Raw genomic sequence first — 17,359 nt, forward strand, 5'->3', positions numbered from 1 at the left:
GTTTCTTTGTATATACCTGTGTGAGTTTCTGTCCCCACCCCCACAATCACTGCTTGGCAACCTGTGTTTATGTCCCCGTAACTTAACAGTTTGGCAAGAGACTGCCAGGATAAGTACTAGGCTTTAAAAAAAAAAAATCCTGGGGTCGATTTGTTTTGACTAAAACCCTTCAAAGCGGTGCTCCAGCATGGCCACAGCCAAGTGACAGACAAGTAAAAGGATAAAAGAATAAATATTTGGAAATGTGTTGATCATAGTCTCAGTCACTACTTTGATTATAGCTTTTATTAATTTCCAGTAGGAGTTTGGAGAACAAGGGAATACCTGTTTTCCATTTTCTCTAAATTTGACTTCCTAACAAGAGTAGTACCAGACAGTGGATGAGAAGTCATTAAAATACTGGTTAAACATAGTTGTAAGATAATTGGAAGTCTTACTCAAAATTCAAGCTCTAATGGTGCAGTAGATAGAGCTGTGCTAACAATCAAATCTGCATTAAAAGGTTACAGTTATTAATTGGAAAGTTTGATGATTATTTACTTAAGATTTTGTTCAACCAACTTATTAATGCCTCAATTGCATGCAAGTTATGAAATGAGAAATTACTTGGCAGACGGTTAAGAGTAGCAGTAATTTGTTTTCACTAGATTGGACAAATGGTTCATTATAAGAACAATATAATGAAATTTCTTACAGATACACATTATCTGATATATGCTGGCAGAAACACAGCCTGGATTAAACGAGATGAAAAGACTCAGATAGTGTCAGTTAAACAAATAGCTCTTAAATATCGTTCCCCAAGCACATTTGCTAATCACGATAATGTTATCATTAGGCCAACATCACCAGCTTTTTTTATCTCCTGCTGAGCTACTGAATGATAATGTGATCTCCAATAATGTGTCTAACAAGTCAACATCATCAAATTCTCTACCTTCTATTCTAATATTCAACCTGCAACACCCCACCACAGCAAACACTACTAAATCATTACTAATCCTTGCATCAACGTAAGAGTTCCATACGTACAAAGGGAATTTGAAGGCCACAAAGATATAATGACTTGCAAGATTTTTGTTTCATAGTTGGAATAATATATGTATAGCCCAACCCATGCCAGCATGGGAAGCGGATGTGAAATGACAATGGTATTCTAGATAGTTGGTTATTTTGTTTCGTATTTTATTATTAAGTTCTGCACACTATAGCTATCTACCCTATCTGTGGTATCATTGTTATGTTAATGTTTTGGCATTGTATGCTTGCACTTGGTCAGGAGTATTTAAGGTGTCTGTTAGTTTGGGAACTTATTGACTTAATCCTTTAGTATTTAAACTGGCCATGTCCACATACAATATTCTAAAAGTAAACAATCATACCATTTAAATCTTAAAGCTATGAGATAATGTATGATTAACTCAAAACAATATGAATAAATAAGTATTACATTTGACAGTGTAACCTGAATTCTAAAGGGTTAAAGTGGCCTTAAGTAATTATTGTAAAGAGAAAAAGTTGCTCCCACTTCAAACTCCTTAAATCATTACTCTTACTCAGCACTTCCTGTCTCTTGGATCTAACTTAGCAATTTCTGCCTTATAGTACCTAACTGAAACCAGGCACATCATCATCCATTTCAAGATTGGTTAGTTGATATATTACAAATGGTATTTGACTGTAAAAATCTTTTCTCTTGTAAAAATAGTTGAGGTGAAATATGTGTATTTGTGGAACAACCCTGTTGAACCCAATGCAAAAAAATACATGAGGAAAAACAGCTATGATAGCACATGATGAATGAACATATAAAATTAAAAAAAAAAAAAAAGTTTCAGAGATGATAAAGAATGGACAAAGATTTATTGTTCAAAACACAAGAGATTTAACTGTTGGTTTTTGCTAGTGTTGTCTCTAGTTTTATACTCACTTAGTCTTATTTACCAAGAGCTTCACATCTTGTCAGTTTATTATTTATTGGAACATTTTGGCTGCTTATCTTTCTTTTCTTTTTTGGTTACTTTATTTTCTTTTCTTGTTTTTTATTGAGAATTTTTTTAAAAATTCTGATATAAAATGGAGTTTTGTAGACTGTTTCTGATCTGTGTGGTGCATGTGTGTTTTATCTTCGAAAATTATAATAAATTTTTGGTTGTTATGTCTTAACCTGTTCTACCGAATACTTATTTTTCTTTCCTTAGAACTCTCTTATCTTGCTAAGGGCTGCAGTGATAATGAAGCAACATAGGCGTTTTGTTGTTATTGGTTTGTTGTTATGAATACATACTATCAGTTAAAAAACAAACAACCAAAAAAATAACTCCCAAAGCCTTTGCTAGTTATTCTTGGATTTAGATAACATGAGTTTGTTGAGTAGAAAACATTGACTTCATATTACAAGAAGTTGCGATTCTGCTATAAATTATAAGAGGAAAGACAAAATAGAATATAAGAAAATAATTACTTGTTGCTCATAGATTCCATTCCATCCTTTAGATGTTTTGTGCTTACATACAGCCGAGATAGAAATTCTGGTGGTTGTTTAACCTGGGTCAGCCTTGACTCAGCAAACATTTGAGCAAAAAATATTCCAACCATAACCATATCTTTCTTTTCTGTTCTTTTTTTTTTCAATGTATCTGAGATTTTTATCCACATTGTGTTCAACCTTATTTAACTTTTTGTTACTATATTTCTGTTGAAAGGCACTACCTTTGTTGAAATAGATTCCAGATATCATGAAAACACAGGTTTGGTTGTGTGGCAAGAAGTTCGCTTCTCAACCACATGGTTTTGGATTTAGTCCTGCTGTATGGTACCTTGGGCAAAATATCTTCCATACAGCCTTGGGTCAACCAACAGACAGTAAATTTAGTAGATGAAAATTGAAAGAAACCCATCATATCTGTGTGTGTGTTGGTTACTGTCTCTTTGACTTGACATCACATGGTACTTGTAAGCAAGTGTCACCATCATACAAACAGTGTTCTTCATTTTCATTCTTCCATGAAAACTTGTCTGATTCTGGGGAAATATATCTCACTTTGAAACAGGTGAGGGTTGGTAACAAGAAGGGCATCAGGCTATAGAAAATCTATCTCAACAAATTCTATCTGATCCATGTGAGCATGGAAAAGTGGACATTAAAATGATGATGAAGGGATTTAGTAAAACTTTGTTATTAATTGGATGTTTGAAACAAATTATCATGAAATTTTGATTTGAATGGTTTTTGTTTTGATCACTTTTAAGATAAACATTTGTATTATAAGATCATGCAAGGGTAGTAAAAGCAGATTGATATCAAAAAGGGTAAGATGGTAAGGCTTCACTTGGGTTGCTATTTCTAGCAAGTCAACATTCACATAAGAGCACTTCATGTTGTTCAGGAGTGCATTGCTCACTTAGTACCCATTCTTTTTTTTCCTTCTTTTTATGGCATAATTTAGGAAGGGCAGTTGCACATGACTTACTGCAGGGCTTCCAAGACTGAAGAGATCACTAAGGTTTAACCATGAACATCTGAAAAAAAAAAAAAGTGGGCTGCATGGAGGGTATTTCAGAAGGTTAGTGTTTGGGGGAGAAGAGATTAATGTTGTGCTTGCTGAATGAGACACAGTCAGGCTAAGTTGAACTCACTACTAGCTAACAAGACACTTATCGACTTTACAGTAATGCTACTGTTTTCTTCTAGAAATCTACCATGATGCTATGTAATTTACTCTGAGCTAGATGGACTTATCTGTAGACACAATATGCTGCCAGTGACATATGAACTGCCAAACCCATATAACTAATTATTTGACTGCATTTCTATCAGCTAGCTAATCTGTACAGCTCTCAGCCCATATACAGATACATTTTGATTAAAAAAAAAAAATCCCATATCGACTCAAATATATAATTAATATCTTAAAGAGTGAAATATATCTAAATGGTGTTTGAGATGAGTTGTTGAGATTAAAAGTTTTCAGACAATCTCTTAAGACAGACATAGCCAATCCCTTTTGACAAGTGGGTTGCACAAGACATAGTTTATCCTCATACAGGCCACACTACTTAAATAAATCAAGGTGACTTTTCATTGACCTTTCAGAAAGTCCCACATGCTACAGTTTACCTGTGGCTGTCCTAAGAGAAGACTGTTTTCCTGTTATTTATTTCAATGCTACATTTCAGATGGTTTGATCTTGGATTGTATATAATCAAGTGTCTAGTCTAGTCCTATGAGCACATCCAGGACTAAGACACTCGATTAGATGTGTCAAGTTGTTTGCAAGACATCTAATCAAGTGTCTTAGTCCTGGATGTGTTCATAGGACTAGACTAGATTGAAACTAAAAATTATTATTTCTAAATATAAAAAAGTAATAATATTCTTGTTCATTTGGCTAGTAATTACACTTAATATAGGTGCTGGCATGGCTATATGGTGAAGAAGTTTACTTCATAACCACATAAATCCAGGTTCAATCTCACTGTGTGGTACTTTGTGCAAGTGTCTATCATTCTATCATAGATTTGATTTGTCTCATGCCTTTTAAGTGATATGAAGTAGCTGGAAACCTGATGGATGAAGTGTAGCTGTTAATGGAGGGCAGTCTTAATGTGTTGCCTGGTTTAAAACCAAATTTTTGTGGAGTTCTTTTAGTGGAGCTCACTCTATTGCAAAAACATTCAAATCTCTGCTTTGTGGAAAATTTGATATCCTGGTGAGCAACCTAATGCAGCAGCTGTGCCCCCCGCCCATGTATCTCCTGCAAACGGTCATAAGGCATTGTCCTTTCATGTCTGACTTATATTTTCAGCATATTTTGAAAGCTCTACACATATGGAAATTAATATTTATGGCAGTGGGTAAAATATGTATTTTTTTTTTTTGCTAAATAATTATAGCGATAAAAGTTTATTTCTTAATTCACATTTTAAATATATTTACTTGAGCAGATGTCAAAAGTTTAATTTTAGATATTTTAGCTGAATTTTAATTCTTCGTTTAGTTGTTTTATTTAATATATTATTTAAGGATACAACCTCCCTCTGCCAATAAAGTCTTATTCATGTGTAGAATGGTGCTGACATTAAAGAACTTCTAGATTCTTCTTCATAAAAGAACACTTTGTACAGGTTGGAATTTTATCGAGCTGACTGCATTTCTTGCTATAATTCTCTGCTGTAGTGTCTGCTAGTTTTTAGTGTTTGGGAACGATGTCAAGGTTATTTATTTCTTGTCTAGGTGCCAAAATTGCTAAATATTAATTCTCTATTATCTCAGATAGATGAAAGTTTTTCATGGTATATGTCTATTTCTATTGATATTGTCTGTGGAATATTATTCGCTTACTTCTTTTCTTAATTACGTTTATTTATTTTATCTCAATTTATACAATTAGTTTCAGTTGGCTGAAGAAGCTGGTTAACTCTTATCACTCACAATGTTTTCATATTCTTACCATGAAAAAAAAAAAACTTGGATAAAATAAAAAATAAAAAATTCTTTTTATCCTCTTAGCTTAGAAGGCTAGATTGCAACATGAAGGAATTCAGAATGAAAAAAACAAAAACAAAAACAAAACAAAAAGTAAAAATTTAGGGAGGATTAACAGATGTTATTGTTAGGAATGTAGTACAAGTGAATACCATGTCTTAGCCTTTTGTGGTGCAGCAGTGTTAAATAAAAATATTATGCATGCATGAGTATGCACACACATAATACGCATAGATATAAAGAATTTAATTTAAGTTAGAGACCTTTCAAGATTACAATTTACTGCAATTTCATCTTATGAATTATCCAAATTGTATAATAGGAGGTGCATTTGAAGAGAAGGAAAATTGAAATAATTTTTTGTACACCACAAAATGTGTCAGCTCAGTATATTAAGGATGAGATAGAATATAAGATAAAAATATAAGTCCTTTCCTTTCCTTGCATTGCTGTTTGCAACCTCATCAATGATACTCCAGCTCTGTTTCACACTGATCAATTAATCAAGCAATTGATGAATTAATTGGTTCAATGATTAACAAGCTGATTAATAATCTTTTCTGTTATAGGTACAAGGCTTGAAATTTTTCGGGGAAGGGGCTAAGGGGCTGGTTGATTATGATCCTGGTGCTAAGCTGGTATCTATTCTATTGACCCTGAAAGTTGACCTTGGAAAATTGAACTTACAAAAGGTGGACAAAATACTGCTAAGCAATATGTCTAGTGTGCTGGTGGTTCTGCCTGTTCATTGCCGTAACCAACTGACTAATAATAAAAGAAGCGAAATAGAGCCTGTGTGTGTTTTTTTTTTATCGGCATAATGACCCTCCCAAGATACAGTAAAAAATTTATGCAGGTAGAGAAAATTTTAGATTAGAATTCTGGATGTCTTATTCTATTTCAAAATTCTGTTAAGAAATGGGTGTATTTCATGCATTTGGCTTTGCATTGCACTGTTTCATTTTTCTTAATAAATATCTGTAGTAAAACAAATGTTAGGTTGTATAACAGTTTTTGGATTTGTTAGATTCATTTATAAATCATGTAGGTTTGAAACTGTCACAATAAATGTGCTTGATGTTTTGATAATGGTTTTTTTTTATTATTAAAAATTGTCTTGAGGATTTTGAAAAGCCATCATGTTAAAAACAAACACATGAAGAATTTAATTTCTTGAGAGGGCTTAAAGTGTTGCTCAGTAACATGCTACAGGCATTTTTTAAAACTAACAAAATGGTATATTGTATTAAATATTAGGCAAAATGAAATAATGTAAAGCATGGCATAAGAATTAAAAATCAAAAACTATCATGTTTAACTGTGTGGTTAACAAGCTTGCTTTGCAACTATGTGGTTTCCAGTTCAGTCTCACTGTGTGGCACCTTGGTTAAGTGTCTTCTATATGCTTGAGTGAATTTGGTGAAACTGGAAATCTGTTATGTATGTGTGTGTTTGTGTTTACTTCCCCATCCCACAGCAAATGTTGCTTTATTTATGTCCCCATAATGAAGCAGTTAGGTAAAAAGGGATAGAATAAGTACCAGACTTCTTTAGAAATAAGTTCAACTAAACCTTTGAAGTGGGTTTCCATGCATACCCACAGTCCATTAACCTAAATGAGTTACAGACAAAAGATATATGATGAATGTTAACACAGTACATGATAAGAGTATCTTCAATTTCGGTTTAGTTCATTCACCTATTTTCATTTACATTTTGATACTACATTGTTGTTTAATTATAACTAATATGATTTAAATAAATTTTAAAGAAGTGGATAATATATTTAAAAACTTCATTGGAATAAGTAATTTAAGTTGGCTAAAGAAAAAAAAAATGCTGTCATACAAAGAAAGTATGAAATAAATATATTTTGCTTTAACAATTAAAAAAAAAAAGCTCAACTATTTTGTTAGTTTTTTGGTTACATGTCAATAGAATAAATATTCACAACAAAAGCAACTGACGAGTTACAAAAACATTGTGTTGATTTTGAAATAAAATATTTAAGTTTTAAGAAATATGAAGAAAACAATTGTTTTTGGACTTGTAAATCAAATATTTACATGTAAAATTTCATCTTCGGTAAGATGTCCATGCTAGCATGGAAGGTGGGCGTTAAACAATGATGATGATGATAAGAAGTAAAAGTATTTTAACTCTTTCAGAATATGAGGATATTTGATTAACTTTGGGAACAAGCTTAATGAATTAATCCTTTTTTTTTTTTTTTTTTTTTTTGCCATATTAACTGTTGTTGGCTTTTGTAAGAGCTATATAATTAATATTATGAAAATGAATATGATTATCATCATCAGTATTTAATGTTTACCAAATCCACTCACATGAATTTGGTGAAAATATCAATATTCACTTACATTTGCATATACACACATATATAATATGTATACACATATGCTTGGAAACTGGTGATGGTTGGTGAGAGGCAGGCCCTCCGGCCATAGAAAATCTGCCTTGACAAAATCTCTGCTGAACCCATGCAGTCAGGGAAAAGTGAATGTTAAACGATAAGGATGATGACTTTGATAAGGATTGTTATTGAATAATGTTGATGCTGTCCAAGTTATAGCATGAAAAGGAATCAATGAATGATATTTTTTTTTTTCAGACTCTACCAGTTGGCAATGTGTGACACTATTATTGAGAAAAACCGGCGTGAAATTCTCAAAGAAGAATCATTTCAGATTGCTTATGTGGACAGAGATTGTATTCTTAACTCTTTCTTTCCTTTTGATCCTTATTTATTATCAAGGTAAGCTTTATTGTTTTTGTTGTTTGGAAAGGAACTTTTACAAAACAGAATCAGGAGTCTTTGAGCTTGTACAATGGATTATTCTCTCCCTCCACCCATGTTAACCACTCACTGCATTCCTCTCCCCTCACTCTCCTTTCATTTTCCCACAAACTTCTCTGCCCATTTACCGTGTCCAATTCTTTTGTACCCCTTATATTCACCTCCCCTGTGCATTGAGAGAATGCCCCAGCACATCTTCACCACCATCCTATCTTCTCTCCCCTCTTTTCTAGCTGGGGTAGCCATGTACTTCCTCTACACCGTGACACTTGTTTCTCTTCTTCTATCATACTCTAACCTCTTATCATCTGGCATAAAACCACTTCCCTCAATACCATTCCCCTTCAGTTATGTGGTAACCGTGTTGGTGCTATGTAAGAAGTACCCAGTATATTTTGTAAAGTGGTTGGTGATAGGAAGCGCATCCAGACATGGAAATTGTGCCAAAGCAGACAGTAGAGCTTAACTCTCCTCTGGCTCACTGTTTCCTATTAAACTGCCCAAACCATGCCAGCATGGAAAACATCTGAAATAGTAATGATGGTGATGAAGTTGGGTGGAAAGCAATAAGTAAATTTTAAAAATTATAATTTATACGATGTATTTTGGTATGACAGAAGCACTGGTTATAGATTTCCAGTTGAGCCAATCACTATTTCTGAAGTCAAGAGTAGTGACAAGAAAGTGTCTGAAATTCTGGCTTTGGCAAAATATATACCACCAGATTAGGTGCAGTTGTGGTTGTTTGGTTTAGAAGTTTCCTTCTCAAACCACATGGTTTTTGGTTCAGTCCCACTGAGTGGCACCATGGACAACTGTCTTCTACTATAGCCTTGTGCTGATCTTGGTAATGGATTTGGTAGATGGAAACAAAAAAAGGTGTATGTGTGTATATATATATATATATATATATCATTAATAATCATTATTATCTGACTGTTTTCCATGTTGGCATGGGTTGGACGGTTTGTCTGTTTTAGCATAGTTTCTGTAGCTGGATGCCCTTCCTAATGCCAACCACTTTACATAGTGTACTGGGTGCTTTTTACGTGGTGCCAGCACCTATGAGCCTGCATGATTAGTGATGCTCAGCTGGAGTGGGTTTGCAAGGGATGAACCTGTATGCGAGGGCAATCATGCTTTTACTTAGCTTGACGTGTCTTTTCAAGCACAGCAAACTGCAAGGATTTGTTGTGCTATATATATGTGTGTCTGTGTGTCTCTCTCTCTTTGTGTTGACATTTTGTGATTGTTGCAAATGAATGTTGTTCATTTCTAGTATTCTGTTGAAACATGTTTGACCATGGGGAATTATCATCTTGCTTAGAAATAAGTAAGGGTTGGCAACAGGAAGAGCATCTAGCTATAAAAAATTTGCCTCAATAAACTCTGTCTGACCCATGCAAACATGGAAAAGTTAAAGTGATAATAATGATGATGATAGTGATGTATTTTTGTTTGATGCACTGATTTACCATTAATTAGTCTACCCTGTATATCTTTGCCACTACAGATATCTACACTTTCATGACAGACTTTCACACATTTTCTGTCTGCCTAATTTCACTCACAAGGTATTGCTCAACCTGAAACTATGATAGAAGACTTCAGGGTACTGCACAATAGATCTAACCGGGATTACATAGTTGTGAAAAACACAGCTCTCAACCACACAACTTTGTCTGTGTACTGTTAAAATTGTATAAATTGAAAAGTTTTAGTGAAGCTGATATAAATCTGATACTTTTATTTGGTAGGAGGAATAAAGCTTCACATTTGATAGGGTAAAGAAATCTTTATAATCATTTTCTTCAATTTTGTTTTAGGTATTTCCAAATATCATTTCTTGTTTGAAGGCAATGTCTTGCTTGAACTACCATTTTTGGCGTGGTTTCTTAGCCGTTTGCTTTTCCTATCATCAACCACTTTACAACGTGTACTGGGTGCATTTTATCATAGTACCAGTACATGTAAGATTGTCATGACCACTGCAAGACTAACAGATCTTTCATTTTCCCTATTTGTTCACCAACCATTTTACAGGGTGTACTGGGTGCTGCTTTTCTTTATGGTACCAGCAAAGCTGTAAGAAAATGCGAGATTATTTCAAAACAATTTGAATAAAGAAGTATTACATTTGACAGAGTAATCTGAACACTCAAGGGTTTATATTCCTCCATTCTGGGCCAACCTTTACATATGTAAAAGCAAATGAATGTTAAGTCATTGAAAATAAGGAAAACTGTATTGTTTCCACCCTCAATCTTTTTCTTTTTCATTTGTTTTGTGTATATAGGTCTAGTCCTTTTATCCAACCAATATACAGAGAATATGATACAACAGTTCCCAACAATCAAGCTACATATCTAAAGGTTTGTACACTACTTTATTTTTGTTCATGAAATTTAGTTTCATTGTTTTTTATTTTATTAAGAGTTAATGAAAAATAAAAACCCAGCTGTTAGAAGAATTTTACCTTAAAATCAGATCTATTTTGATTTTCACTGATAAAAAGATATTTTTGTTTTTGAAAATTTAAACTGCCTGTTTCAGACTGCTGTTTTATCATAGTGAAGGCGTGTGGCTTTGTGGTCAGGGTATTTAGCTTACGATCATATGGTTGTGAGTTCATTTCTGGCAACACGTGTCCTTGAGCAAGACACTTTATTTCATGCTACTCCAGTCCATTCAGCTGGCAAAAATGAGTAGTACCTGTATTTAAAAGGCCAGCCTTGTCACACTCTGTGCCACACTGAATCTCCCTGAGAACTATGTTAAGGGTACACATGTCTCTGGAGTGCTCAGCCACTTGCACATTAATTTCATAAGCAGGTTGTTCCATTGATCAGGTCAGCTGGAACCCTCATCGTTGTGACTGATGGAGTGCCAGTTATATTCTAGTAGTGACCATGAAGAGAGATTAAATCCAATATCTTTTTAAAAATCTAAAGGTGAATGTTAAGTTCAAAAAGAAATTCAATAAACTATAAGATGAAAGTGATAAAAAAATGGTTTAATATTGACAGAGAATGAAAATCTAAAATATAGCCGATGGACAGTAGGTGGGGTGCATCTGTGAAATATATCCTTTCAAATATTTGGGAAGCTTCCTAGAGCGATCTTTTGATACTAGTGCCAAAGCTGTCACTTAAAGCACGTGTGTTTGTTTACATCACATCGGCCTTTTCCGTAAAAAGTGTTGGGGGGGGGGGAAACGACATCGTAAAAATGAAAGAAATAGAGAGCGCAATTTCTTTTGAAGTTGGCATGTGTGTGTGTGTGTAATGTTGCTGGTGTGTGTATGTGAGAGAGAAAGAAAGAAAGAGAGATAACTGAAATTATTTTTATTTCCTTTTTATAGTGAGTATGTGATACAGAAAGTATGGTGTGTATGTGAAGTTCTTTTGTAGACCACAAACAAGATGGTTGGATAATATCCATAGTCTCTGTTGGTCATGCCTGGGGAGTCCAGCCAGAAAGTGTAATGATAGTTGCTTTTGAAAGGACCTTCAAGAGAGGTCTGAGGACCCTAATCTCATGACTGTCTCAGGAATAATGGGTGGGTTACATGGATGTAGTCTGCAGTGGATTATTAACAACCAATAGTTCCAGGCCAAGATAAATAAATACACAAGCTTAAACTTTCAGACAGTCCTTTTTTCTTTTAAAAGTGTATGATGTATTGTTTTCAACATCTGTGAACTTATGAGAGTCTAAAACTAAGCAAAACAAGTTAAAGAAAATAAATAATAATAATAATAATAAAAATTTTCTCTTTTTTTTTTTTTTTTCATTTTATTTCTTCCTAATATTTTTACATCAAAATAATTTTATCAGATTACCTGCTGTCAGAAGAGTATTTTTATGTGTAGCTGGAGAGGCTAATAAAAATATGACAGTTCAGAATATTTTAATTTATGATTCTGAACAGTTTTAGTACTTCGACCCACTTTGCTAAATGCTGCAGCTGATTACTAGTAACAAGATATTGGAATTGAATAATGGATATCTCTGTCATTAAGAGTACAATCACTCTTAATATATAACTCAATGAGGAGCTAGATGCGTTAGTGGAACAACTTGAAATTGACTTGATTGAGAGAGTCCATGTATATGAATAAATTGGCTGTGTGGTAAGAAGTTAGCTTCCCAATCATACAGTTTTGGGTTCAATCTCACTGTGTGGCACCTTGGGGAAATATCTTCTACTATAGCCCCAGGCTGACTAATACCATGTGAGTGGATTTGGTTGATAGAAACTGAAAGAAGCTTTATATATATGTATGTATATGTGTATGTGTGTGTACATATACATATATATATATATATATATATGTATATATAAACACCCTCCAGTCATTGGGTGATATACTGTACTTGTGAAGACCTGTTGAACCAAGTGAAATCGTAGTCATGGCCGATGCCAGTGCTGTCTGACTGGTACCTGTACCGGTGGCACATAAAAAAAACCATTCAAGCGTTGGGCCTCATGGAAGCAGTAACAGGTGACCAAGACCCTTGGCGATATACCGTGCTTGTGCTGACTTGTCAAGCCAAGTGAGACTATAGTCGTGGCTGATACTGGTGTCAGGTTAATGCCACCCATGCCGGTGGCACATAAAAAGCCCCCACTACACTCAGAGTGGTTGGTGTTAGGAAGGGTATCCAGCAGTAGAAACCTTGCCAAATCAGACTGGAACCTGGTGCAGCCCCCCCCCCTCCCGGCTCACCAGTTTTCATCCAAACTGTCCAACCCACGTCAGCAAGCATGGAAAGTGGTTGTTAAACAATGATTATATATCGTCATCATCATTTAACGTCCAACTTCCATGCTAGCATGGGTTGGATGATTTGACTGAGGACTGGCGACCCAGCTGGCTGCACCAGGCTCCAATCTGATCTGGCAGAGTTTCTACAGCTGGATGCCGTTCCTAACGATAACCACTCCAAGAGTGTATTGGGTGCTTTTATGTGCCACCGGCACGAAGTCCAGTCATGTGGTACTGGCAACGACCATGCTCAAAATGGTATTTTTTACGTTATATATATATATATATATATATATATGATGGACTTTTCCATTGGTTTCGGCGTATGAGGATCTGACAACCACCACTTTCTTTCCTGAATGTGATATTTGAATCTTGCCAACAATTTGCACAGAAGCCCACAGACATTGCAAATATGAGGATTATGGGTCATTGCAGGCAGTATATTTATAACTGCTTTTCTCCTTTGCCTTGCACCCCTCAGCCTGTTAATGCTGGTTGAAACAAAGTCTCTTTTACCATTTTGACGCAACAATCTCCATTTTGTTTACTCCAAGGCTGTTTGCTCAAAGGTGTTGTGAGCTATCTTCACTGTGGAGATGTTAACTCTTCAGCTTGTCCTTATATATCTGAGCCATGGTTAACCAATATTCCTGTGCCCAGGAATTGGCATGTAAAAAGCACTATCCGAACATGATTGATACCAGGCCCACCTGACTGGCTCCTGTGCCAGTGGCATGTAAATAGCACCCACTACACTCTTGGAGTGGTTGGTGTTAGGAAGGGCATCCAGCTGTAGAAACATTGCCGGATCAGATTGGAGCCTGGTGCAGCCTCTGGCTTTCCAGACCTCAGTCAAACCATCCAACCCATGCCAGCATGGAAAATGGACGTTAAATAATGATGATGATATAAAAGTGTAAATGAGAGATTGAGTTGAGCATTCCAGCCAGGGGAGGTAGTCACTAGTTGCATACTCTTATTTACTTACAAGCCATAGAACCCAGCTCTTTAGCCTAAAAAGCTCCCTAGTCTCGAAACACACTTTAAAAGTTTTTCAACTGTAATTGTAAAAACCTGGCACTTATTGTTAACATGTGAAATGAAGATACTTTTCAAAAAAGAAAGTTGAAGGAAATGTTTGATTTAAAAAAAAAATTAGAATTTTTTCTTAAATTTCAGAATCGTATTGATGATGATGATGATGACTTTTTACCACAAGATGTCAATGATGCTGAAGATAAGACAATTCTTTCAATTGATGAGTTCTCTCTTTTTAATGACTGTGATAAGGAAATCATCTCTGGCGGCAGCAAGGCATATGATATTCCTAGAAGGAATTGGAAATCAAAAGGAGAGAAAAATGAAATAGTGGAAGCCATGATGGCAAGTTTATAATCCTGTCCATTGTTCATTTTGAAACATTATTATTTTTTTACTGGTGTAAATAGTTCAGAAATCAAATTCTCTCAAATACGCTGTGATAAAGACTAAAGAGTTGCTCTTTCATGTACAAAGTTAGTTTTCCAAACTGCTGTAAAAATCCCTAAATATCTCTAACTTAAATTCATATATATATATATATATATATATATATATATATATATATATATATATATATATATATATATATATGTGTATGTATTTGTGTGTGTGTGTGTGTGTGTATGTATTTGTGTGTGTGTGTGTGTGTGTATGTATTTGTGTGTGTGTGTGTGTGTATTTGTGCGTGTGTGTGTGTGTGTATGTATTTGTGCGTGTGTGTGTGTGTATGTATTTGCGTGTGTGTGTGTGTGTATGTATTTGCGTGTGTGTGTGTGTGTGTGTGTGTATGTATTTGTGCGTGCGTGTGTGTGTGTGTGCATGCGTAAAAAAATGTCAAAACAAAAATCAACACAACTCTTTTGGAAAAGATATAAACTCAGATAATGAAACTGAAAGTTATACTTTTTTTTCACATTTTTATTTTTATTTAAAAGGGGGAAATTAGACAATAATTTAATTGAAATGGATAATTCTTACAGATATATCCATTTTAATTAATATTATGATTTATTTGCTTCCAGTAGTTTTAACTACTTAAAAAATATGTGAGAACAAAGTAGTTGTTAGTTACAATGAAGTCACGGGTGGGGACAAATGATCATCAGTCCCAGAGCATTCAGAAGCAGAATGACCAGTCTTTCAGTTTGCATCTCTATTCTTTGTACTCCAGCTTTTATCAATACTGACTTTATCCTGTTGGTACTTCATCACCCGAACAGGCTGCAAGTTATTTCCTGATTGCAGGTCTTGGAGAGCTTGCTGAATTCTGTACCAGTTACTTCTTTTTCTAATACAACCATCTTTTCTTTTGTTTTTTTTTTTTGTTTTTTAAGGTTTTCTCCTGTCAGTCAATTAATGAAACTCGTACACATAGAATTTGATGACTCAGTCAAAATTGTTCCCATAACAAGTACTCTTTCTTGATGTCCTATCTTTAATTTTTACTTATTTGATAAAAAAAAAATTACTAAATATATGGTATTTCTTAGTTGTTAGTTACATTAAAGTAGAATTTTTTTATAACTCATTGGAGTTAGATCTAATATGCATACACACACACACACTTTTTTTCTTGTTATTGCTTAGTGAAGATAAGGAAGGATTGCATCAATGATCCTTTTCAGGCCCTTCAAATGAGAGGCCTGTCCTGAATGCTTAAATGAAGCTACTGTTATAAATTGTACTGTACAAGTTTATTGTTTTGTATCTGTTAAGCTCTTTGACAACAGAAAATGAATATTACATTTCTCATCGTCCTCAATTATTTCTACTAATCTACTTTCCCCTATTTCTGAAAGCCTAAATTTGGAATTTGAGAGTTAGATGTTGTAGTTTGTTTCTTCTATAACTTTCTAAGCATATGACATGGCTGTGTAGTTAAGAAGCTTGCTTTGCAATCATATGGTTTTGGTTCAGTCTCACTGCATGACATTTTGGGCGAGTGTCTTTTACTATAGCTCCAAGCTGATCAATGCTTTGTGAGTGAACTTGATAGTCGCAAACTATATGGAAGCCTGTCGTATGTATGTGCGTGTATATATATATATATATATATATATATATATATATATAGAGGGAAAATTCACAAAAAAACAACAAAGACAGATAGTGTAAGCAACAAGTGGATGTATTAGTATAACACTCAGGAATAGAGAAATTCTTTATATATATATATATATATATATATATATATATATATATATATATATATATATATATATATATATATATATATATATATATATATATACATTTATATATAAGGACGACCACTAGGTGGACTGTTAATGTGCTGACATTAACAGTCCACCTAGTGGTCATCGTTATGTATAAATATACATTAATCCCTTCAGATCTCAGATATCTTTTCTGAATCTCTCTGATTCTTTCAATGTGCTGGCTTCCTGGTCATAAATCGATATTAATTAATATCTGATTTTTTACCCGATGTTTTAATTATATATATATCAGTGGCGTGCGGTGACTTCCGGGGTTGGGCATGCAATGGATTCCCCCCCCCCCCCCAAGCAATTTTTCAGTAAATAAATTTTCGTATTCCTACAATTTACATATGGGAGATTCTGAATATGCAATCACCCCTGTATGACCTAGAATAAGCAGGGAATAAAAAATGGCTCTGTAAAGATGAGCCTGAAATAAGTGTATTGTTTGTATTTTTCTCTCTCTTCGAAACGTCAGTACTTTCCCATCCTCACTCTCCCTTAAAAAGTCTAAAAATCATAAGTGAAATGTAATAAAGATGAAATTGGATTCTGTTAATATTTTTGTATATTCGAAATCTCTGTTAAAGGTAGAAATCAGAAAAAAATTTTTCACAAAATTCGTTTTTCAAAGGGGTGCGATTCTGCATTAGCCCCTATACCTATTGGTTGAGCTGAATCAAATTGAAATGATTTAATTAAGAGAACACATTTAGTTACATTATATGGCCATGCTTTAAGATCGTTACACCCTGGAAGACAAGTCAGGTGTTTTATCATGCTACTTGTCAATTCTGGGAAAATTATCGATACTCAAGCAGACTGTTCTGAGACTTACTGAACTCTGTATATTAAAAGACTATGTCTCACGCACACACATTGAAAATACACTCATATACATGAATACACACACACAATGAAAGACAGTGAAAATTCAACATTATAAAAAGCCCCCCAAAACTGTTGTGGCAGAAGTTAACATCTCTGAGATTGAAACAAAACATTTACGGCCATTTTCAGC

At 34.3% G+C, this 17,359-nt stretch overlaps 1 protein-coding gene across 5 annotated transcripts in view; it reads left to right on the forward strand.

Annotated features, from left to right (window-relative positions):
- LOC106882567 (RNA polymerase I-specific transcription initiation factor RRN3) overlaps positions 1 to 16,003 on the forward strand; it is a 58,646-nt gene extending 42,643 nt beyond the window's left edge. For all 5 annotated transcript variants that reach the window (XM_014933287.3, XM_089353773.1, XM_089353775.1 and 2 more), the window contains exons 14-16: positions 8,118 to 8,261; positions 10,600 to 10,675; positions 14,255 to 16,003. In XM_014933287.3, coding sequence (XP_014788773.1) covers positions 8,118 to 8,261; positions 10,600 to 10,675; positions 14,255 to 14,470 — 436 coding nt within the window. In that variant the 3' untranslated portion in view covers positions 14,471 to 16,003. The remainder of the gene's footprint in view (positions 1 to 8,117; positions 8,262 to 10,599; positions 10,676 to 14,254) is intronic.
- Positions 16,004 to 17,359: the final 1,356 nt, after the last annotated feature.

The sequence above is a fragment of the Octopus bimaculoides genome, chromosome 6, assembly GCF_046866305.1.
Source record: "Octopus bimaculoides isolate indiv1 chromosome 6, ASM4686630v1, whole genome shotgun sequence".
NCBI lineage: Eukaryota > Metazoa > Mollusca > Cephalopoda > Octopoda > Octopodidae > Octopus > Octopus bimaculoides.